Source organism: Lonchura striata, chromosome 15 (assembly GCF_046129695.1).
Source record: "Lonchura striata isolate bLonStr1 chromosome 15, bLonStr1.mat, whole genome shotgun sequence".
Classification (NCBI taxonomy): Eukaryota; Metazoa; Chordata; class Aves; order Passeriformes; family Estrildidae; genus Lonchura; species Lonchura striata.
This window is the reverse complement of record NC_134617.1, coordinates 3,477,783-3,500,397: the sequence shown is the minus strand read 5'-3', so window position 1 is coordinate 3,500,397 and position 22,615 is coordinate 3,477,783. Positions and strand designations below refer to the sequence as shown.

At 52.7% G+C, this 22,615-nt stretch overlaps 4 protein-coding genes across 6 annotated transcripts; 1 reads left to right on the top strand and 3 right to left on the bottom strand.

Moving 5' to 3' along the window:
* Positions 1-353: 353 nt before the first annotated feature.
* On the bottom strand, positions 354-3,718 carry THOC3 (THO complex subunit 3). Its single transcript, XM_021530713.3, has 6 exons — positions 3,523-3,718; positions 3,028-3,184; positions 2,077-2,281; positions 1,580-1,741; positions 1,390-1,490; positions 354-1,060 (listed from the first exon to the last, which is right to left on the bottom strand). The coding sequence occupies exons 1-6, from the start codon at positions 3,703-3,705 to the stop codon at positions 897-899; spliced, it is 972 nt and encodes a 323-aa protein (XP_021386388.1). The 5' UTR covers positions 3,706-3,718; the 3' UTR covers positions 354-896.
* Positions 3,719-3,766: 48 nt separating this feature from the next.
* On the top strand, positions 3,767-12,088 carry SIMC1 (SUMO interacting motifs containing 1). 3 transcript variants are annotated; one of them, XM_021530711.2, is made up of 10 exons: positions 3,767-3,932; positions 5,262-5,984; positions 6,167-6,384; positions 7,008-7,077; positions 7,481-7,626; positions 8,061-8,216; positions 8,687-8,815; positions 9,707-9,863; positions 9,939-10,023; positions 11,334-12,088. In XM_021530711.2, the coding sequence occupies exons 1-10, from the start codon at positions 3,831-3,833 to the stop codon at positions 11,552-11,554; spliced, it is 2,007 nt and encodes a 668-aa protein (XP_021386386.2). In that variant the 5' UTR covers positions 3,767-3,830; the 3' UTR covers positions 11,555-12,088. The 3 variants fall into 3 exon arrangements, with proteins under 3 accessions (XP_021386386.2, XP_021386385.2, XP_021386387.2); XM_021530710.2 differs by having other exon boundaries at positions 6,164-6,384; XM_021530712.2 differs by lacking the exon at positions 8,687-8,815 and having other exon boundaries at positions 6,164-6,384.
* Positions 12,089-12,748: 660 nt separating this feature from the next.
* On the bottom strand, positions 12,749-19,680 carry KIAA1191 (KIAA1191 ortholog). Its single transcript, XM_021530706.3, has 7 exons — positions 19,575-19,680; positions 19,307-19,497; positions 17,944-18,067; positions 16,657-16,781; positions 15,391-15,497; positions 14,967-15,088; positions 12,749-14,509 (listed from the first exon to the last, which is right to left on the bottom strand). The coding sequence occupies exons 1-7, from the start codon at positions 19,600-19,602 to the stop codon at positions 14,301-14,303; spliced, it is 906 nt and encodes a 301-aa protein (XP_021386381.2). The 5' UTR covers positions 19,603-19,680; the 3' UTR covers positions 12,749-14,300.
* Positions 19,681-20,299: 619 nt separating this feature from the next.
* On the bottom strand, positions 20,300-22,553 carry NOP16 (NOP16 nucleolar protein). Its single transcript, XM_021530707.3, has 5 exons — positions 22,406-22,553; positions 22,188-22,299; positions 21,520-21,589; positions 20,916-21,022; positions 20,300-20,669 (listed from the first exon to the last, which is right to left on the bottom strand). Exons 1-5 carry the CDS (start codon positions 22,510-22,512, stop codon positions 20,526-20,528), a joined length of 540 nt encoding a protein of 179 aa, XP_021386382.1. The 5' UTR covers positions 22,513-22,553; the 3' UTR covers positions 20,300-20,525.
* Positions 22,554-22,615: the final 62 nt, after the last annotated feature.

Sequence of the window (22,615 nt, the reverse complement as noted above, 5' to 3'; positions counted from 1 at the left end):
AGAGATCTCACAGGCAAGGTCTCCATCGCAGGCAGGCTGTGCCCTGTGACCTGGCACGACGGTGCAGGCAGGGAGGAATCCCCACAGCCGTCCCTGGGCAGCGGGGACGGGGCAGGGAAGGGTCTGCCGGGGCTGGTGGCCGTGGCGTGGAGCCACGTCCCGAGCCGCGTCCCCACCGCGGGGACGCAGCGCCCCCTGGCGCGGTGACAGCGCAGGACAGGGGACACAGAGCGGCGACAAGAGGGACAATCCCCGGCAGGACAGACCCCTCTGCCCGGGCCGGGGGAAGGAGGCAGGGCACGGGAGAGCAGCTAGGCACCCCCCCGATATCCCTTCAAATAGCCACAGGCACCTTCGTTAAGGAAGAGGATTTATCAAAATTAGAAAAAGACACCACAAATATTTTTAAAAACATCTACAGGTTCAAACCCCCCCACCCTCATTGCCCCAGCGCAGGGAAGGGACATGGGATGTCTGGGAGGGGAAGAGGCAGGTTGTGCTCCCAGAGCTGCCCTTGCCACCAGGCTTTTGGGGACAAGGGGACAGTCACATATCTTGTCACTGCTAGGGAGCCTGGTCAAAGCAGAACACCTCCCATGGGAGGCTCCTCAGCAGCCACCTTCAGTGACTGATTTTCTTTGGCCACTTTGGAACAAGCCCCCCACACCCCAGAGAAGAGGTGGCAGAAGGGGACCCTGCCAGAATCCCCTCATTCTCCCCAGTACACAGCTGCCAGTTTATAAAAGCTCCCAAGAACAGGATACACCGAGCTGAACCCGAGGTCACAGTGCTGCCAGGATGGCAAGGAGATGAGCCAGCTCCTTGCCCACCTATGCTATCTAAGCTCCCATCCTCGAGGGCAGGCAGGTGTTGCCTCCCTGGGTGCAGCAGCTTCATCAGGAGTCGTTGGGGAGCCCAAAAAGTTTGACAGTGCCGGCCTCCCGGCTGCTGTCGTATTTGCCATCTTTGTCATCACAGGCGAAGGCCAGCAGTGGCCTCTTCGGGTGCCAGGCCACTGTGAAGGTGGGGGACTCACACTGCACCTCCCAGAGCTTCTCTCCTGCATGGAAAAGGAGCCACGTCAGCCTGGAAAGCCTCCAGCCCCCTCTGCTGCTCACCTCCCCAGAGCCGAGCACCTGCTGCTTCCCTCAGCAAAGGGGAAGGCAGCACAAACGCTGCTCCAGCGCCTTTCAGTCACCCAGTGACAAGGTACAGACATGACAGGCATGTCTGCCACAGATTGCTGAGGCAGAGGCTCCCCCTTATGGCGTTCTGCTCTGCACAGGAAAGCTCTTCCTTAGCAGATGGATTCTTCCTGTGTCCTTCCAGCTCTACCAGCACTTCTCTATCCAATTCCCTCCTTGCAGTTCCCCAAAATAAAACCATTACCTGTCTCCACCTCGGCAATGTCAATGAAGTGATCTTCTGATGCTGAGGCCAGCATCTTCCCATCGTGGCTAAAGCTCAACGTCCGCACGGGCCAGTCGAGCCTGCAGCAAACGAGGGGAGCAGACGGTGAGGCACTGCCACCACAGTCCCCAGAGAGAGGGGAAATCAATTTTGGGACAGCTCTACCTACCTGGAGAAGCACCTCACACACACTAGCTCGTCCACATCCCAGAGGCTGACCAATGCATCAGCACTGCCTGTGGCAAAGTACTTCCCCATGGGATCGAACTTGATGCAGATGCAGTTGGAAGGATGGGCGTTGATGGACTGGATGGGTTTCAGCTCTGGGTAGCTGTGGAGGTGAAGGGAGAGGGTAGGGAGCAGTGAGAGAAGCACAGGGATTCCCTAGAGCAGGGCAGGCATGAGGCACACCAGGACTGGAAGCAAACCCTGCCGAGGCAGGAGACACTGAGTGTCCAGTGAATGAGGCAAAGCCTCAGGGACCATTTCAGGGAGCTGAGCCTAGCCCACAGCTGTGGCAACCTCAGCTCCAGGCAAGCTCATTCCCACCAGAGGGCAGGGGATTGCTGGGACGTGGGGCTCAGGTTTCCCAAAAGCAGCAAAGGCACTTGCAAATGACTGCAGCCAGCCCAGCCACCCGGTCCACCAGCAGCCACGGGCACCTGCCTGAGGATGTTGATGCAGCCATTGCCATTGGTGAGGAAGAACATGTTGTTATCGTTGTTCCAGGAAATCTCGTTCACCTCAAACTTGAACTGTTCCTCAGCTTTGGAGCGATGTGTCTTGGCATCAATAAAGGTGACCACATCATCCTTGTTCCCCACAGCAATAGTCTGTCCATCAGGGCTCCAGCAGATGTTGATGTTCTCACCTGAAAGGACAAAAAGGCAGCACGTCCCACTACCACTCCAAACCATTCCCAAATGGGAAAGACTACCAGTTGTTCAGTGTAACACACAAACCCTGCACAGCAGCTATCCAGCAAAACCAAACTTGTGAGAAGTACAACTTGAAAATGATATGCCACATCCCATTTCAGCCAAGATGGGACCACAGCAACCACTACACAAGGTTACACCGATGATCCTCTGAATCCAGTAATCTCTGAGATCCAGAAAAAGAAGAGGCCAAAAATAAATACCTTTGAATATACAAAAGAACATGGCAGGTTGCTATTACACAACCTTACGATATCATTCCCAGCCCAAACAACTCAAACTGGACATTTCCAAGAGCAGAGATGGTATTTGGGTAAAGCATCACATGAATTCAAATAGTTTTTCTGAATCCACACAATTTTTTATTTCCAGCATGACTCTCTGTAAACATACTTTTCCCCAGTCTCCAGCCTCACAGTCCACTCGTTCCAGAGACAAGTACAAAGGACATTTTAACAGCTAGCACGATATTTCAGCAGTTCTAACAGTCCTGACCCCACGGTAAATCAGCTCTCACATGATGAGCGTAACACAAATATAAAGCAGTTAGCAAAGATGTCCCAACCAGAAATAACTACAGGAAAGGTTCAAAGCTCTGTGCCACTGCAGACGGGTCCCTCACAGCTGAGATCCTGCCGGGACCCAGCTGGGAAGGCGCCCCGGGAGGGCAGGGACTCACCTTTGGTGTTGACAGTGGCGATGCACTTGGTGGTGCGGACATCCCAGATGCGGATGGTTTTGTCCCCTGACGCTGTGACAAACAGGTCAGGGTTGCTGGGGTGCCAGCAGAGCTGATCCACGCTGTCCCCGTGGCCCCGGTAGTTGTTCTCCTTCACCTGGCGGGAGAGGGCGGATGACGCGAGGGTGTGTGCCTGGCTCTGCTCCCACTCCTGCATCCAGCGGGGATGCAGCGCGCTGGGATAGACCAGGAGCCGCGCCCCGGCCGGCAGGACGGAGAACGCCGCGGGGCACCGGCTCCGTTCCGGGCTCGCACACCCGGCCTGCGCTGTCCTTGGCGATGCCCCTGCTCCGGTGCACACCGAGTACCCACCCCCAGGCCCGGTACCGACCACCGGGGCATCCTCCCGCTTCCGGACCCCGCCCAAGCAGCCGCACGCGGGGTGCCCAGGGGCTCCCGGTACCGATCCGCACCGCCCCGCCCGGCGGGTCTCACCAGCCGGTCCTTCTCCAGCAGGAAGACGCTGGCGGTCTTGTCGAAGGAGCCGGAGGCGAGGCGGCGGCCGCAGCAGCTCCAGGCCACCGAGTGCACCTTGGCGCCGTGCGCCGGGAACTCGCGGCTCCGCGTGTTGGCGCGGAACAGCTCCTGCATGGCCTGCACGTAGGGCGACAGCGCCATGGCGGGGCCGCCGCCGCCGGCACCGCCGCCCCGCCTGACGCCACTTCCGCCGCTCCCGCCGCTCCCGCCGCTTCCGCCGCTCCCGCGGCCCCGCCGGCAGAGCGGAGCCGCCGCCCGCCGCCGGGATGGAGAACAATGTGGTCCTCCTCAGCGATTCGGACTCGGAGGGGGCCCGCTCGCCGCCGCTTCAGCCCTGCCGCTGCCGCCCCTCGCTGCCCGCCGCCGCGGTGAGTCCGTGCCTCCCGCCGGCACCGGCGCCGCTGTTCCGCGCAAGATGGCGGCGCCGCCGCGGCGGGCGGGGGCGGAGGCGCGCGGGGCAGCAGCCTCGGGGCAGCGGAGGGGTGGGCGAGAGGTCCCGGTCCCGTCCCGTCCCCGCCGCGTCCTCAGGACCTCCCACCCTCTTTCCTGGCCGGGCTCGGGTCCCCGCGGGCAGCTGCTGTCAGCAGAGCCCCGCTGCACAAGCGCGCTCCCCAAGGGCCCGGTGCCTGCCATTCGGTGCCGCGGTGCTCTCGCTGCACCCCGAGAAGGATGCAGGCCTGCAGGGCTCAGCCCCCGGCGGGGTCCGGCCGCGGGACGCGGTGGGGCGGTTGCCGCCGCTGTCCCCCATGCCGTTCCTCTGCCGGGTGCGGGGCCGGTGGGGTCGTGCGGCGGCGGTTCCGGGCACGAGGCTCGGGCTCGGACGGGAAAACGGCCGGTCCCTAGCCCCGCACCGCTGTCCCGGGTCCTGAGCCGGCTGGAGCCCTGCACCTCCCTCTCCCACAGCTCCTCTTGCGTGCCGGAGCCCGCTGGGCTTTGCCCTCTCCTTGGGGAAGGCAGCAGGTTTAAGTCGGGGGGGAGGGAAGTGGATTTGAATTCTCTGCTAAACGTGTTCCTGCTTTGAGGTGCTGAGGGGGATTTTTTTCCCCCAAGAGCAGACAGGCTCTGACTCCTCCTGGGCCTGCCAAAAGTTTGGGAAGTGCAGTGTGTGGCCTGTTGCTGGTGCAGGCACAGCTGCCTCCCTTTGCCTGTTCCTGCTGTCCCTTGGACCATGCATCGCCCAGCGAGGCCTGGATGGGAATCCCCAAAGTCTCAGGGCTGCTGTAGCTCTGACTGGTGCCACAGATGTAAAGGCAGCTTTGTTTCTTGCCACACCTGTTCTCCAGAGCAGGGAATGTGCCACAGAAAAGGTGGCAGGGTTTGGATTGCATGCTGTTCCTGCCTGGGTACAGGAGAGCTCCTTGTGCTTCCATTGCCCTCCCTGGACATGGCATTAGGACTGGCATTTCCCTGTCGTGGGAAGGAGCTGAGCAGGCAGCTAGGTCTGCTCTGAGTCAAGGCACAAGGACATGAGCCCTGAAGGGAGTGGGGAAGAAGAGCCTGGGTTGGTCTCAGGCTCAGCTGTGCTGCCAGGGGAGGCTGAGCCCAGAGCTCAGGGCCACAGGCCCCCTTGGACAGGCAGAAGGGTCTTTGCCCCTGTTTTTCTAGGCTGGTGCTCTTTTCTCTCTGGGACTACAGTGCCACCATAGCAGAGGCTCCTGGCAGGACAGGACATTGACGCTGCTGCTCTGTCCCCACAGGAGATCATTGACCTGACCTGTGAGGATGCAAACACAGAGGCGACGCCGTCGAGCAGCCTCGCCATCATCGACCTGACTGAGGACATGTGCAGCCTTCTCCACTCCACCCTTGATGGTGCTCAGAACTCCAGAAACGCTGCCCCAGCAGCACACACGTCCCATCCCCAACTCTGCACCACTGCAGAAAAAGAAATGCAGGCAGTGCCAGAGTTGAGCGCTGCACCAGCATTGCACAGCACTTCTGTGAAGCTCAGTTCCAGCATGGTTACAGCAGAAACCATGGGGTACTGCAGCTGCCTTTCACCTGTCTCTAGGTGCCGCAGCTGGGGCTCAGAGCAGGATTACAGCACTACCACCACCTTTTCCAGCAACTCGGACTCACAGTCAGACTCAGATTGCCCGTCCCCATCTCCCCCCAGCCTGGACAGCAACAGCAGCTTGAGAGCTGATGGGCCAGAGGAAGATCCTCCCCAGCCCTGCCAGGAAAGGAGCCTCCCCCCAAGGCTGAGCCCTGCCCCAACCGTTCCTGTAACACCAGGAGAGGCCCAAAGGTCTTTGCCAACAGCAAGTGACTTCCCACCACACCAACCAATCCAGCAAGCTACCCCAGCCAGTACTGATGCTGGCAGCAAGGCCTTGCTGGACAAACTGCACAATTTCAGCAGGAGTGGAGTCCAGCACCTCTTCCTCCAAGGCACAGCACCCAACAGGGAAACACAGAAGGTAAACAGGGTTTGGAGCAGCTCCTGTGGTAGAGGATGGAGCAAGGGCAGCCCCTGTTCTCCTTTACCAGGCAGTCAGGGGCTCTGGTTAGTGCAGTTCCCTTCACAGTGAGCCCCACATCACGGCTGGGTTCCTCTGTGTGCAGGGAGCTTTCACCCATTGTCTTGCCTTTTTCACAGCAGAAACCTGGGCTGATCCCCAGCAGGAAGTTGAGCATGGTGCACATCACCATGGAGGAGAACAGCCTGGAGGACACTTTATTTTTCCTGAATGAGTTTGTCTCCTGCCAGCACTGTCCCCCCAGAGAAATCATCTGCCATCTGATCAAACAGATGCTGTTGGACACCCACGAAGGGGAGATCCTGAATGACATCTACACACTGCTGATGAAGATCCAAATGTATGTGTTCCCCTTGTGTCCCCCTGGGGCTGGCTAGGTGTTCTCAGGGGTCTGCCCAGCATAAGGTTATTATTCTCTGTGGTGCTCACCCACAGAACAGGGAGTGATTTCCTATAACCCAGGATAATCCTCCTGCCAACACAGGCACACCCTAGGCTCTCTGAGGGTGGGTCAGGGACACCTTGTGACACCAGGGAGCCCTTGGGGATAGAAGAATGTGTTTGCCTTGCCCTGAAGCACAGGTCTGTCTCATTCTTCACTGCTGTGACATGGTAGAAGTGCCTTCCCTGGGCTACAGCAGTACCAGCAGTGGCTGGAGCAGCTCCCTCAGTTCCTTTGGGCTTCCCACAGAGAGGTACAATGTTTTATGAAGTCACAGGCCTAGGAGTCCTGGACATCTTCATGAACTATAGCCCCTGTCAGGTGCTTCCAAAAAATTAATGTATTATGGGGAGAAGGGGTGAGGACAAAGATGGAGAGGGGAAGGCAGAGAAGGCAGCTGAGGAAGTGGAGCTGGGTGTGGCTAGGGAAGGGCTATGGGCTGGGAAAGGGCTAACAGGCTGCTGTGCCTCCAAGCAGATGGTCAGGCAGTTCAACACAAATGGACACTGCTGTTCTTGCAGGCTCCATCCAGCCAACATCACCACGGTGGGATGGGACTGGACACGGGTGAAATTCATCATGGAGCACCAGGTACTTGGCACCTTGTGTGTCACATGGGGCAGGGATCATCCAGCAATTGCTGCCCGAGGGTGAATGTTCCTAAGTGCTTCCTGTGGCTGTGCTCTGCTGTAGAGCTGGCCAGTCCAACAGTGAGTGCCAGCTGGGAATCCCACATTTATCCACAGTGCTCCCTTAACCCTCTGCACAGTTTTAGGCAGGTTGTCCCACTGAAGAACGCACAGATAAACCCTCTCTGGATCACAGCAGTAGTGCAATGCCCAGCAATGCCCTTCAGGGTCTTGCCTGAGCCAGGCAGTTCCTCCTACAAGTACTCCTCAGTATGTACACCAGTACATTCTCAAGACAGCCAGCTTCCCTGGTGTTCCTAAGCCTGTGGCCCCACCAGACTCATGTGCTCTCCATCTGCCCCCAGAAGAAACCCCCTGGCTGGCTCCTCTTCCTGCAGTATGTGGTACAGACCCTGGAGGATGACTTCCACCACAATCTGAAATCACACCAGCTGCAGAAGACAATTGCCAAGAAAATGCTTTCATGTGACTTGTGCTTCAACAATGTCAAGTAAGGGGCACATCCTCCTTGTTCTTTAACCAGAAGCTGAGAGGCAGGGGCTTAGGGAACACTTGTCAAGACTCCAGTCAGACTTTCCAAGAAGCAGACTTGGGAGACAAGGGAAGCATAGGGCCAGCTATAGGGACCAGGAAAAGATTTACAAAAGCAAACCACCAGTTACAACAGAATGGGCTTTTCCCAGAGATGAGGTCAGATTTGCGTTGCTCAGGACAGGACTAAGAAGGAGGCAGTCCTGTAGGCAAGTGTACAGATCAAGAGGACTCCTCTGTTGAGTTGTTCAACAGAGCTACTCCCCAACCTGTCCAGGTGGGTGGAACATACTCTTCATTTTCAGGGCCTTTCCTCAAGCTCCAAGTGGATATAAAGGTCAGAACACAGCAAAATGAGGCACATCCCCAATAAAATTCTTCTTTCTGTTCCAGGGAAGTCGTCGAGTGGTTGGTGGCAGCAATTACAGGAGATGGGTTCTCCCAGCCCCAGGAACAGCTGCAAGAAGCCAGGGCTGAACACAGCTCATCTTCACCAAAGCTGGCCAGCACTCAGACAAACCCAGCCCAGACAGCTTTCTTTGCCCAAAAGTAAGCCCCAGCATTCCAAACTCACTGCTGGCATTATCATGGACCCAACATCAGGCAGAAGCCAGACACACTCTCGCTGTCAGCTCAGGGAAGCCAGGCTGTACCTGTGACCAGCTTTGCTGGTTCTTTGGGTTAAAGGTTTGGTGAGCGAAAGACTCTCACCTGGTAGGAAACTGGCTCAGTGTCGTCCTCTTGCATGTAGTGTAAGGCTGGAGCTTGTGGCCCACAGCTCAGGCAGCCCCATGCTGCTCCAACAGTCAGGAGAGCCACCAAGACCTCCTGAGGGTCAATCTGGGGATGAGCTTTGCTTGCAAAATCATCATATTCAGAAGCCACCAGGAGACATCAAACCTGGCCCACTGCATTCCCATACCCCTCACCGCATGAGGCTGAAGCAGGGACCACCCCAAGGCTAGCTTGGCAAGATGAGGGGCAGAGTCCCCCTGTGCTGACTGTCCCCTCTCACCCAGGATGATGCTCCTGCTCCAGCGGATGTTGTCCATGGCAGTGGAAGTGGACAAATCTCCCACCTGCAGCTCCCATAAGATTGCAGATTATATATTCCCGTTCATACTGAATATCCCCCTGAGGAGCCAGAGGTGAGACAAGCATGTGCAAGGCAGCATTTGCCTGTGTGAACAATGTTCTTACTCCCAATTTACATCCAAGTCCTGATGCATAAAGTTCTACAGGGTATAGAAAGGCCAGCCAGCAAGAGCATGGCTGTGTCTCCCACGGAGAGGATGTGTTGCTGATAACAGTCAGTTCTCCCCCTTGTTAAAAGTTGTGACCTTAAAACTGTAAAGAGAGTCTGAAAAAGCAGTACTGTGCAGCATAGCCAAGCACTGGCAAAGACATCACTGATTCCCACGGGCAACCAGGTAGTCAGAAATGTAATCCAGTTCCTACAGCTTTGCCTTGACATCCTTTGTTTGCTTCTTTAAGAAATGCAAATGTGAAGCCAAAGCACAAGGGCATGAAGAGACCACTAAGTTCCCAAGCATTTCAAACCCATATTATAATGCCCAGCAAGCAGCCCTTCACACCCTTTCAGCAGAACTCTGTGTACACACCAGGTATAAACCAAGCCAAACTAACTCTAACCAAGCTGTCACTTTGCCCAGGACAGATACAGACTGTCTACTCCTGACCCCACATCACCTTTGCTTGGCTGGGCTCCCTGCAAGTCAGCAGGAATGAGCCACTGCCACACAGGCTGCTGGGCAGGGTAAAGGGAAGCAGCTCAGTTTGCTTTAGAGACTGTATTCACTTCCAGCTGCTGCAGGTCACACCTGAAGATGGAAATATGTCCATGGCCAAGCTGCATAACAAAGGTGTCTCATCACATCTGGTGGTCTCCCTGCCAGGGCATGGCTGGGTTGCCCCTGCAGTCACCCCACATCTGCACTAGGTAGCAGAAGCATGCTGGAACAGTTGTCTCTGATCAGGCCGTGCTGTCTCAACCAAAGTAAATTGCTTTTGTGTTCCAGGGAAGCTTTATTAAACACAATGGAGAGCCAGCTCCTGCGCTGCAGACTTCTAGAGCTGTTATTCCAGCATAGTTGTGACGTGCCCACAACATCATCCATGTCTCTGGAAAAGGTCCTGTATTTCCTGAGCCACTCCTCTATGCTGCCACAATTCCAGGTATTCAGTCCAACCTCTCCTTTGACTTGTTTTCCTCTGAGAAAACTTCTAACCAAATACTCTCTCCTGTCCTAGGATGAAACTGCAACATGGCAAAAGTGGGATGAGATGCTGCAGTACTTGAATTTGCTGCTGCTGAGTTACCATGGTGTAAAACTGGGTAAGCAGTGCTTGTTCTGGCCCCAACAGTCTCATCGAGAGGCTGCAGTAGAACAGCCAAATTCCTCTTCCTCCTCTCCTCCTATTGGACCCATGGCCACTGAATCTTAGAAAGACAGTGTGCCTCCATCCATGATAGTAACTATTCCCAGCAGTCAAAGAAGTGACGTTGCATTAATCAGAGCACCCACCTTGCTTTGCCAAGTTTAGCTCCTGCAAAATAGCCTTCTTCCTAAAGGAAGGAAGCACTTCCCAGCACTGGACAGTACACAGGAGGGTGTTTTGTACCCACTGTTGTCTAAGTTGCTGCACAGCGGGTGGAAGAATAGGGTAGTTTAGGAAGAAAAGCAGAAGGCAGAGGGATCATAGAATATCCCAAATTAGAAGAGAGACACAAGAGTCATTGAACTCCACTCCTGGCCCTGCAGACACCCTGTAATCCCACCCTGTGCCCGAGATAGTTGTCCACACACTCCTGGAGCTCTGGCAACCGTGGAGCCCTGACTATTCCCTAGGGAGCCTGTTCAGCGCCCAACCACCCTGTGGAGGAAGATTTTTTCCTAATAACCAACCTAAATCTCCCTTGGCATATGTCCAGTCATTCCCTCAGGTCCTGTCACTGTCCTACAGAGATGGGAGCTGCTCCTCCCTCCTGAGTTAGCTGTAGACCCCAGTGTGGTCTGATCGGCCTCCTGGAGGCTGAACACAGCAAGTGACCTAAGCCACTCCTTATGTGGCTTTCCCTCTAGATCCCTCAGCATCTCTGAAGCCCTCATTTGGGCAAGCTAGGACACTGTAAACTGTGTAGGGAGCACCACCCACAGCAGCCATGGAAACAGCAACAATTCTGACCCTAGGACAGTGGCACAGTCACAAAACATTCTGTAAAACTCCATATTTTGCCAGAAGTTTCTTCCAACTTCAGGAGCTTTAGCCCAGGGTTAAGGCTGTCACAAATGAATGCAGAGGAATCCACCATCATATATGCAAAGTCTCACTCTCCCTGAAGTCCTAGACAGTCACTGTTGTTGGGCTCTTTGGAGACTCTTTTGCAGCTTCCTATTTTGCCATTCACACAGAAGACAAGGATTATACAAGCTTTGCCCCCTCCCCATTCCCTGGGCTCTCTGCATGCCAAACGAGCTCCAGGAGGGGGCAGTTCCTTCTTCCCAAAGCCTTATGCAGAGCCATCAAAGATAACAAAAGGGTCAGACCCATTTCCAGCACTGCCTGTGGCACACTGGGGTCCATCCCAGCAGCTCAGGCAGCCCTTTGGATGTTGCCTCTCCCCACCAGTATTTTTTCTTGCAGAGCACCTGCGGACCTCTGTCAGTGACCGGATGAAACTGATTGCTCAGAAAGCCAAGCCCAGGCTCCAGGACAGTGATGACATCAGCCAGCTGGACATTCAGCTGAAGATAAATGACTTCATCAACAGAATGCAGAAGAACCTGGGGGAGCCTTTCCCCCCACAAATCCAGGAGAAATTGTTCATGCTGCAGGAGTTGTTCTTAATTGTCACTGCTGCCTGATGGAGACAACCACTGCAGCAAGGAGGACAAAACTTTGTGTTCTTAATATAAAACCCCCCATCTCATACTGCAATCTCAGCAGCATGGGACTTGGTTTGTACAGTTCTGTTGAATGACTTTTGGTTTACATTGTCTCAGAATTGCCATTCAAGTTTTACAAAGCACTTTGTACTTTAAAAAATGAATTTTTTTTATGTTTGCTAAGACACTTTTGTCTTGATGCCAGCACTGCCCAAAGGAAGTCTTTTCCCCCCACAAATCCAGGAGAAATTGCTCATGCTGCAAGAGTTGTTGTCACTACTGCCTGATGGAGACAACCACTGCAGGAAGGGGGACAAAACTTCATGCTCTCAATATAAACCACCCCCCCCATTTCATGCTGTAATCTCAGCATCATGGGGGTTGGTTTGTACAGTTCTTTTGAAAGATGCTTGATTTACATTGTCTCAGAATTTCCGTTCAAGTTCACCTCATGCAATTTTACAAAGCACTTTGTAGACATTAAAAAATAAATTATTTTCATTTTTGCTAAGACTCTTTAGTCTTGGTGCCAATGCTGCCCAAAGTCAAGAGCTCTGTCAGATCACACCACAAGGCCACGCTTTAAACCCCAGCCTTCCCAATCGATGGAATTCAGCTGTGTAATCAGAACCAGCAGCAGTCTGTACCTCAGTACCTGAATCTGTTCCATGACTTTGAGCTCAGCTTACACTCCAGGAGCACAGGGAACACCAGCATTCAGAGCTCAGACTTCCCCAGCCCAGGTGAATCATGTGCTCCGTCAGCAGTGCTTTAAAGGGCAGCTAAAAACACTACAACAGCACCAAACCCCAACTTTCCAGAGGGGAACTAGACATCTCTAGAGAAACACCAGACTAGTTCCCACACCTGTGCCCACCTCCACAGTACAGGTGGAAACCCAGCACACAAGCAACAAGAGACAAAATCTCAGCAACATGAATTTGAATTGCTCAAGAAAACAGACTTCATGTTTAGTTTCATTTGCACAAGGCCTAACACAGAACTGAGCCTGGCTGTAAACCCAGTCTCCCTGTGAAATGGGAGTTTGTGGGCAAATATTTCACCCTAGTGAGGTGCTGCCAGAGCCTTATCCACCAGAGCCTTGACCTCAAACTGGACAACCCCAAATTTCTCCCACAGATGCTCTGCCATCAGCAACACACACTGTGGACCTCCATTCCACAAGGATTTTATTGTCCTATAACAAACAAAACAAACATACATATTAGGAGACATGAATAGAGTCAACAAATAAATTAATGTCAAATGAGAGCCTGATTGCCAAGGTGCAAATGAGTGGTGACAGAACTGCTGGTTTGGGTGAGGGACTTTCACTGGCAGTGCTGCTGAAGGTTGAAAGAAAGCAGTGCTACAAAATGAGCTGCTTCAGAGGGGCCAGCAGCCAGCCAAGGGAACCAACCCTGTCTCACCCTCCAGGGAGAGTGGTTTAAGAAGTCAGAAACCCTAGAGCTCAACAATTACCACCTGTTAAGTAGCCTCTGTACAATGTCCTGGCAACAGAGAAGCTTCCACTTCCAGATGCAAGGCTGCTGCTGGCTGAGGACTCTGCAACACAATTGTGAGATCAAGAGCAGACCTGAGGAGACCCATTTGCCACAGCACAGGTGAGGATTACAGAGCAATGCTGCCTATCATGCTTAAGGGATTACATGGTAGGCAGGAGATCCTTCCACTTTTCCTGAGAGTCGGTGTTAGCTGTTCCTAGGAACTGGTTCAAACTCAGTCAAGGATGACATCCAGCTGTACCTTAGCAGGGAGAAACGTTCAGCCTTGGTCTGCACCCAGTCCTCCCTCAGCTCTGCAAGACACACTTAATGCTGATAAAACAAAATACCCTGTATGAGAAGTGTTTCCAGTGTCTAATACATTCTACGCAATTCTAGGGAAAATAAAAAAAACAAACCAACAAAAACAAACCAAGCAGCATCCAGAGTGCTACAACAAATCAGAACAAAACGTGCAAATCTGCTGTCTAGAACACAGGACAGTGCTGTTTTGCAGAACAAAGAGGAGAATTACAGCTTGATTACTTCCACCTTCTCAGAGGAACATGAAGAGTTGGAAGAAAAGAAATTCTTCCTCCTTGCTTCCACGTTCCATTAGATTCTGCTCCCTGCTTTTCCAATGACAACATCTTAGAATGGTCCCTTTCCCCTTTAAAAACATTCCAAGAACAAAAAACATGGTCACACTGGACAGTGAGAGAGTGCCACATTTATACTGATCTACCACACACCCCATCTTCCTTCTGGCAGTTAATGGTCCAGTTTTCAGTCCTTGCTTGTTCACATCATTTTCTGGTTGATCTCTTGACAGAACCAGTCTTCCTGTGGGTCCTTCAGCACTGAGCAGGACAAGACAATCAGATTCCAGGCATACAGGTGAGGTGCTCACACACCACATGGAATCCTGTCCAAAATAAACATGGCTCAGGGTTTCACTGTGGTGTGGTGTAGTCGGAGGCACATCCAGAGCAGCCTGGCAGCCCAAACCAGTGCAGTGCAGTAGACAGGATGGTTTACATTGGTATAAGACTGGTGCAGGAGTTTTTCCAAGACTGGCTTTAGCAGGACTATCATGACTGTTTCTTTTTCTGAGCTGAAGAGCTGGAAAGGGGGAGTTTCCTACTTTACTGCAGCACACAGAACAGGGAAGCAGAGCCTAAGACATCCTGTAGCCTGCTAAAGACACTGGAAGCTTTCCTCTAGAACCCAGTGGGAGTGAGTACATTCAGATCCCGAGGTTTGATATTGTGGGAACGTGGAGATTGTTTTCTCCCATCTATGCCTGGAATGTCCATTTTGGGTGGCTTGAAGGTGACTGAATCCTCTGTCATCCTTGTAGCCTGAGCACGCATCAGCTCCATTGGGGATGGCTTGTGGGCACCCTTGTAGGACTGAACAGTAAATCCTCCTGATGAAAAAAAAAAATTCACAGTAAGAACTAGCAAAACTAGTCAAATGCTTTTGCTACTGCTGCCAGGAGTGAGCAGTGTCACTGACACTCAGCACCACAGACAGCCTATGCAAATTCCAGCAGCTTCATATCATCTGAAGCCTATTCTACATCAGGGGTTGGCACTTCCAGTCCTGGTTGCATCACGTATCAGAGAGAGTAAAAAGCTGTCCCCTTCACACCCTGCCCCTCCCACTGCAGCTCACTGCAAGTTATTTCTACTTCCAGATCCTTGGCACAGGTTTTACCCAACTGCTCTATATTTAGGCACAGAAACTATATGACTAACACACATTCCCAAGGTGGTCCTGGAGAGTAACAAGGCAAGCAGGATAAGACACCAGAAAGAGCCAGCAAGTCTGTTGTGTGACAGTTCCCCCCTTGCTCTTGGCAAGGCAGATTTTCAAGGACATACCTGCATCACTGGCCGATTTCTGAACAGCTCTGGGTCCAAAAAAGCTCCATCTTTCCCCACCACCTTCCATAGCAAAGTCTGAGCCAGTGATAGAAGTAGAGGATCCCTGGATAAACCAGCCCCTAAAGAAAAAAAAAAAACTGAGATGTTTAAAACATGAGAATAAATACTTCAAGTGACCCCAGGAACTTGAAGTATTTCATGTAGTCAAAAGGGGCAATTTAAGAAATCTTAATAGGTTTGTTACCACCCAGGATAAGCTATGCATGCTCAAGTTCCACAGGCTTCCAACATTTAGATCTACCCAACACAAATCCTCATCAGGCTCTAAATTTCACCCTGTGCAGTCCCTCAAAGGATAAGAAGGTTATTTGTAGCAGCTCCCACCCCAGCAGTCTGTAGGAAACCACAGGAGGCAGAGTACCTGTTTTTATGCCGGGGGGAGGAGTGGGGGGTGCTGCTTGGAGTGGACTGAGCAGAAGAATTCTGTTTGTCATCTTTTGCTGTCTCTCCATTCTGCAGTTTTAGGTTCTGCCAGGAGAGGCAAGAGAAACGGAAGCAAAACAGCTTAAATACTGGACATAAGGAACAACACCCAGGTTTTTCACCAAAACCAGACAATTGTTTCTATCACAGGTGATAAAGTGTCCCTATACTTAAAGCTGTATCCAGTATTACAATACCTGCATATACCCCCTTAAGTTTCTCTCCACATCAAATATTAGCATTTTTAATGTTCACTTTAGGCTACAGAAAGGAACAGCATCACTCACAGGGGGGTTGTGGATGCAGCAGAGCTCACTTCAGCTACCTGGCCTAAATGCCACAGCACTCATTTGTCTCCTGCACTTATGAGAACAACAAAGCTTTCAGTCCCACCAGTTCTCTAAAGAGGGTGAGACCAGTTCTCACAGAAAGCACAAGACCAGGAATACCAGACCCTGTGAAGCAATTAGTGCACATCAGGATAGAAACACTGCTCTGGAACAGAAATGAACCTGGGCACAAAATAAACAGGAACTGTGTATATGCAAACCATGGACAAGCTGGACAGTACAAACTGAACTTTAAAGAAGTCATTTGAAGGGCAGTTACAGTTCAAACACAAGTACACAGGGTACCTTGTAATGTTTCCTGTAGCTATTCAAGCCACACTAATGCAATTCATGGACACAGTTGCTGAAACTTTGGCCTTGTGGGAGGACACTGGAAGGGTTGACTATTAAACTCCAACCACAAAATTTTTTTAAGAGCTCAGCAGCCCACAGTAACATCTTCATTCAAAACTTTTGTTTTCAGTAAGACACATCTGGTAACTTCCACAATGGAAATGCACAGCTCACAAGTTCTCTTTGGAGTTGCAGAATTCAACTGCAGGGTACCATTCAAAAGTACAGCAAGAAATTAAGATTGTGTAGAGTTGCCCCCACTTGGAAAGACAACTGTCATAGTTGGATATGACAGTGAAATGCAATATATTTGAGGAAAAAAAAAACTGTTTAAAAACTACAAAGGTTAATGTTAACTTTAAAATACAATTGGGTAAACTTTACTACACAATGAGCTAAAAGCCTTCAGAGGAAGCAGCTTAAGGAAAGTTTTGGCAACAGACTCCAAAAGTTACATCACCAGGTGAATGTTAAACCAGACACGTCCTACACAAAGAAATCCAATGGAAAACAAGCCTTACGTGGACTGCCTCAGCCACCCGGTGGTATTTGGTCTCCTCAGTGGTGAGGCCTTTGTGGGGTGTGTAGCCAGCTTCCCTCAGCCCTGCCTGCTGCTCAAAGCGCTGGATGCTCTCCTGAGTCTGCTCTGGAACACACAAGAGCACAAATTCACACAGAAATGCCACCACAAGCAGTTCTAGCAACTGAATGCAGACCCTTTTTTCATCATTTACACATTGTAACAAGCTGAGGCAGAAATATGAAGCTGGTGAGATATTCTGACTTGACAATCACCCTGAGACACTGGACTAAGTCAGATGAGCAGTGATTTATCCCAAATCACCAGACATATCACAAATACAACACCTGTAATTAATCCCATCTCACCCCAGACAGTGCATCATTACTACTCACAACTTCATTAATCTAGGAGAACCCAATAAATTGGACACTTTTAAGTGGCCCATTGCATTCAAGGGAGCCTTGCAGGTCATGTTTTAAAGACTCCCAGTGGTTTTAGATCAGGTGAAATAAGCTATTTCAGCCAGACACAGAGCCAGCATCTAATACGCTCATATCAACTTCAGTTCTGAAAAACACCATCACCTCCTCCAAACCCCAGCATTAAGATGTTCATTCCTGAGTGGAACGAGGAGAAAAGTCAAAAGGAATCAGAGCACAAAAAGGTTAGTGGAAAAGCCCATTGTCTTCTTTAAAACAGATAACACTTCCCATCTTAAGGTTATTTTGTAGCTGCTGAAAGAAGAGGCAGCATGGACAGATTAACACAGAAATAATTCCTCTGATTGCAAAAGGGCACACATCATCTCTGCAAACATAACTGACCCAATTTTATTTTAAAGGAACATGATTTGTAGTTAGAAGTGTTGCAATTGGCAAGGCAGCTGCTGCTATTAACAACATCAATGCCAGCAAGTGCTCCATTAGCACAGTGCGTCAGCTCCCCTCACTACTTGGGTTAATGGTAGAGCTCTGCTTGTCATTCAGAAATAGCAAGTTAATAATCAAACAAAGCAGCAGCAGCCTCTGCACTCCAGCAACATGGACTGCAGTGTCCTGTCAGCAACAACAAACTCTGCACTCCTACCCCTGGAAACACAGAAGCACCACATGTTCCACCAGCTCCTTGCTTCCTTCTAGAAATGTCCTCTGAAGAAAACAAACCCACACAGCACCAGAGCAGAGCCAGTCTGAACAAAGAGTTCTCCAGGAATTACCATGAGACATCACCAAGGCATCAACAAATGCCCAACCCACACATGAGAGTGTGAGAGGCAAGTTCTTACTTGTGATGAGGGAGTTCATGATGATGTGAGTGGCCTTGGCCTTCACCACAGGCACCTTGTTCACACTTTCTGTGGACGATGAAGGAGTTATGACAGGCTTCATGTTGGCATCCCCCTCCTCATCCTGTGGGGAAGCAGCAGGGACAGTTTGAGATGGGGAGGTATCTCAGCACCTGGCCAGGACACATCTCTAACTACACAAGTGGGACAAGACCATGCTGCTCTGGCAGCCAGCCTTTGTCCCATGGGAGAAATCCCTACGCTGTGCAAACTGCAGCCCAGGAATGGTCAGCACCTTACATCTGAACACCTACCAGGCTCACAGCAAACAAGCTGCTAGTCCAAGTACAAAAAGGTCAACAGGAATGAAACCAGAACATCTGTTCTCCTAAATGCAAACTGGATTTCAAGGTCAACTGGGCAAAGCACCAAGAGCACCTTCCACAGGCAGCTCAAGCACCAGCTGTTCACAGAATGGCAGTCACAGAGCACAGCCTGGAGTGAACAACTTGTTTTCCCACCTCATTCCTTATGTTTCTTGCTCAGTGTGTCAGGTGGTCATAGTTCGACCACTGACCACTAGACCCCAGCAAAGAAACACAAAAGAAATGCTAGAAAACAAAGTATCCTATGAAACAGTGATTTCCTCCTCCCAACACAGGAGTTCCCTACTGGAGAGTCTACTTTTTGTACCAAACCACAACTTTTGGTTGTCTCCCACAAGAGATTTAAAAACCAAGGAGGTTAAGTAGAGGTTAAGCTCAAAGGGATACAGAATTAAGTTCTTCCATCCAACAACATTTAGCTTAATTTCAAACTAAGAAAACGGCCTCTAAATTTAAAAGGGCTGGTCCTGCACTCAAACCATAGAATCCCAGAATGGCTTGGATTGGAAGGGATCTTAAAGATCATGCAGTTCCAATCCCCGGCCATGGTGGGGGGACACTTTCCACTAGAGCAGCTTGTTCAGAGCTCCCACCAACCTGTCCTTGAACACATCTAGGGATAGGGCAGCCACAGCTTGCCTGTGCAAACTGTGCCAGTGCCTCACCTTTACTATAAAGGATTTACATCCAAACGAAATCTGCCTTGTGCTCTAGTTTAATTACACCTGGTTGCTGTATTTTTTTTAACCACAAACACGGAGGAGATGTTCAGCACACGCTTGTCCCAGCCACATCTCCATGTGGTCAGAGCAAGACCAGGCAGCAGTGCCGGGCTCTGTCCCCAGCCCCTCCTGAGGATCCTGCTGCGAGGGCAGGGCAGGAGGAGCGTAAGGATGAGGGGAATGCTTGGGAAAAGGGGGATGCCAGGAGACGGGTGCCAGGGCTGCGGGGTACCCCAGGCCACGCCGGGCCCGTACCTTCGAGAGCTCCTGGTACTTGCGCTCGGGGATGACCGGCTGCTTCCAGAGCATGCCGGCGCACAGATCGGCGGGCGGCGGCGTCATGGGCGCCGTGTCCTCCAGGGCATCATCGTAGCTGAAGGCGCGGCGCGGAACGCCGAGGGGCAACGACATCCTGCCCGAGCGGGGCCCGCCGCCCGGCTCCAGCGCTGCGGAGAGAGCGCAGCGCTCAGCACCCGCCGCCGCGCCCGAGCGGGGCCGGCGGGGAGCGCCTGGGGAACCTTACCGGGAGCGTCGGGCTTCCCTGAGCTCATGGCGGGGCTCAGCGGAGCTCGGTGAGGGGCAGCAGGAGCAGGCCCGGAGCGGCCATAGCGGAACCTCCGCGAGCCACCTCAGCCTGAGGGGGGTTTGCGCCTGCGGGGGTGCTCTTATAGAGGTGCGGTCTCGCGAGACGGGGCCGTTCCACGCGGGGCACGCTGGGAGGTGTAGTTCGGGGAGAAGGCGGGGCTCACCGGACGGGCGGGGCCGGGACGCGTCCCCAGCGCACCCACGGCCCCGTGGCGGGGCTGGGGTCGTGTCCTGCCCACATGTCCTGTCCTCCTGCAGACAGGCTGCTGGGTGAGCCCACAGGTCCAGGAAAACCAGTCCTGGAAGCTGGCAAGCCCATAATGGAACAGGAGTAGGTGGCAGGCAGTCTCACTGTGACAGCTTTCCTACAGCTGCTCCTTCCTCTATCAATGAAAGGGTGACCTCGGTGCTGCCCTCCCGTTCCTCAGCAGGGAAGGGAGCCCAGAGCCTGCTCTCCCAAGCTGCAGGTACAGGGGAAGGCCACAGCACATGGCCCTGCTCCAAATTACACTCCCTGCAGGACAATCAGCAAAAGTCCGAGCACTGCCCGCATCCAGCCCTGTCAGCGCAGGGACACGTGCCCAAGGCCAACATCACAGGCTGGCACCAGGAGCTCTCCAAAGCAGGACTGCACCAAGCACGAGCCACAAAGACAGTCACAAGCAGCTAGAAAGAGTATTTTATTTTAGCAAAGCTAAAGAAACGCTGCCTGCCACACAGAAAGTGAGCAGAACAGCACAGTCAGAGCCGGTGCCAAAAGAGTCTTTCATGGATAGTTAAAACCCCTCTGCCTAGTGAGGGTTCTTCCTCCATCACAAGAGACTTATTCAGTTTGGAAAATATTCATGTCAAGCCTGCACTTGCAGGTAAACCTGAGGAAAAAGAGCAGTCACTGCACTTCCATTTTTTCTGGCTTGAGTGATGCAATGAAATTCTTGTACTCCTCGGGATAGAAATTCTTGTACACATTGATCTTCCTCTTAATCTGTTTGGGAGTATCCTGGTAGTAGTTCTTCTCATCCCGAGCCATTTCCTGCGACAAAGGACAAGGTAAATCAGAGGAGCAGCCCCAAAAGCAAACTCCAAAACAGCCCACCCACACCAGTGTGATCACTGCCTGACTCAGACAGGGTGCTGGCCACAGTTCAAAGCATCTTTTCCCTTAAGAATCAGCTGACTGCACAACAGGATCCAGGACAGAGAGGATCAGCAGTTCTCATGTTGCTGATGGAAGATCCAGGAGTGAATCACTCCAGGTGCTCCTTGCTCTGGAATGTACCTTGTAGTTCTCCCCGTGGTTCTGGATCATGTATCGCACATAGTCAATGAGGTCCCGTGAGAGTGTGTTTGACTTCTTCTCAGGGAGGCTGGCCTCCAATTCCATCTCTAGGCAGAGGGCAGAGGTAGCATGAGGGAGGGGAAGGAAGCGACAACACCTCAGAGGTCCCCAGTCTCCCCCCCATGTCATTCCAGCCACATAGCTTGGCTGCTGGCACATGCATGGACATTTCCCAGCATGGTGGTGCAAGAAAACGGCCCAGACAACAGCCCTCTGCTCAGGCTGCAGGCATCCAGTGCTGCACTGAGCTCTTCTCCAGCTCACATACGAGGAGCAGACCCTTTCAGCCCAGGCTGCAGAGTGTGACTGCTCAGAGCTGCCCAGCCCACCACTGAAACACCAGGTACTGCCTCCATGGCCTCTTGTCACCTGCACGTCCCACAGTGACAAGAGCCTTCCTGAGGTTGCAGGGACAAACACTGTGGAAAAGACATGCTCCTCCACAAGACTGGATAAGAAATAACACCCTTCCCTACCCCTGGCACAGCACAGGATGACAAAATAGCCCACAGGGGCTTAGGAGAACCCCAAGTGCAGCACTGACCATTCACCACGTATGGCTTCCGCACTATCTTCTTTCCTGGCTGTTGTCCATCGCTGTCCACTTCCATCCCCTGAATTATAGCAGAGAAAAGACAAATGAAGAAAAGCCCAATTGGAAGAGTGCTGTGTCCCCACACATTGTTCCCAAAACTCCAAACTGTTTCTACATGGCTGCAAGGGGCAGGAAATCCCAGCTGGCTTAAGCAAAGCCTTAGTTGTGCCATTAAACTGGCTCGTGGGTGAGGCTGTCAGCTGAGGAACGCTGTGTGAATGGAGACAAATGGCAAACAAGGTCATTCCTACTTCTTCCTTGAGCTTCTTGGAGCCACCTTTCACCTGAAAACATTGCCCTCTTACGTAGATGGGCCAGGCTGGCACTGGTGTGCACAAAGAGCCCTTCTTTGTTATCAGGAGCAACTTGGCTGCAGCGTTCCCAACCCCACCTGTCTCTGGCAAGTCCCAGGATTGACGTTTTTTATATTTGTTCTAAAGCCCATTATGTCCCAGGAGCGCTGTAGCTCGTTCCCACGCCAGGATCTTGGTGAGATAAGCGTGTAGATCAAGATAAAAAACGCGTGCACCACCAGAGACTTACCCAGAGCCACCCGCCCAGTGCTGCGAGGATACCTCCCCCCACAAAGGAGCGATCCCAGCCAAACCCTTCCTTACCAGCAGCTTCCTCGGGATGGGGACAGCCTTGTTGGGATCCTCGGCCAGACCCATCTCTGCCAGGTTCTGCGCCACCGACTTGTGCGGGTCCCAGGCATGGCGAATGTGCGAGCTGCGCGGGGACAAGCGACATCACGGCTGCGCCCCCCTCCCCACCGACACGTGCAGCGGCTCCCGGCCGCCCGCCCGCGCTCGCCCCCCGTGTCCCCGGCGCTCACCAGGCGATGCGGGGCGCGGCGCGGCGGCGGGCGCTGCGGTAGAGCCGCTTGCGGTTGAGGTTGTAGGAATATTTGTGCCGCCGGGTCTTCCCCTTGGCCTTCGGCATGGCGGCCACGCGCGGGCTGCCCACGGGGCTGCCGGCTGCGCCCCGCGGCACCACGGGAACTGTAGTTCCGAGAGGCGGCAGCGCCGCGCGGTAAGTGCGCGCG

Coding starts and splice junctions, on each gene's coding strand:
- THOC3 (XM_021530713.3), bottom strand. CDS start 3,705: ATGGCGCTGTCGCCCTACGTGCAGGCCATGCAGGAGCTGTTCCGCGCC. Junction 1,742..2,076: donor GGCTGCATCAACATCCTCAG/GCAGGTGCCCGT, acceptor TCACCTCCACAG/CTACCCAGAGCTGAAACCCA. Junction 1,061..1,389: donor CATTGCCGAGGTGGAGACAG/GTAATGGTTTTA, acceptor TTTTCCATGCAG/GAGAGAAGCTCTGGGAGGTG.
- SIMC1 (XM_021530710.2), top strand. CDS start 3,831: ATGGAGAACAATGTGGTCCTCCTCAGCGATTCGGACTCGGAGGGGGCC. Junction 6,385..7,007: donor CTGCTGATGAAGATCCAAAT/GTATGTGTTCCC, acceptor CTGTTCTTGCAG/GCTCCATCCAGCCAACATCA. Junction 8,816..9,706: donor ATCCCCCTGAGGAGCCAGAG/GTGAGACAAGCA, acceptor TTTGTGTTCCAG/GGAAGCTTTATTAAACACAA.
- KIAA1191 (XM_021530706.3), bottom strand. CDS start 19,602: ATGAGCTCAGGGAAGCCCGACGCTCCCG. Junction 18,068..19,306: donor AGTACCAGGAGCTCTCGAAG/GTACGGGCCCGG, acceptor GCTTCCCCACAG/GATGAGGAGGGGGATGCCAA. Junction 16,782..17,943: donor CATGAACTCCCTCATCACAA/GTAAGAACTTGC, acceptor TGTGTGTTCCAG/AGCAGACTCAGGAGAGCATC.
- NOP16 (XM_021530707.3), bottom strand. CDS start 22,512: ATGCCGAAGGCCAAGGGGAAGACCCGGCGGCACAAATATTCCTACAAC. Junction 21,590..22,187: donor CCATCCCGAGGAAGCTGCTG/GTAAGGAAGGGT, acceptor GCTATAATTCAG/GGGATGGAAGTGGACAGCGA. Junction 21,023..21,519: donor GAAGCCATACGTGGTGAATG/GTCAGTGCTGCA, acceptor CCCTCTGCCTAG/AGATGGAATTGGAGGCCAGC.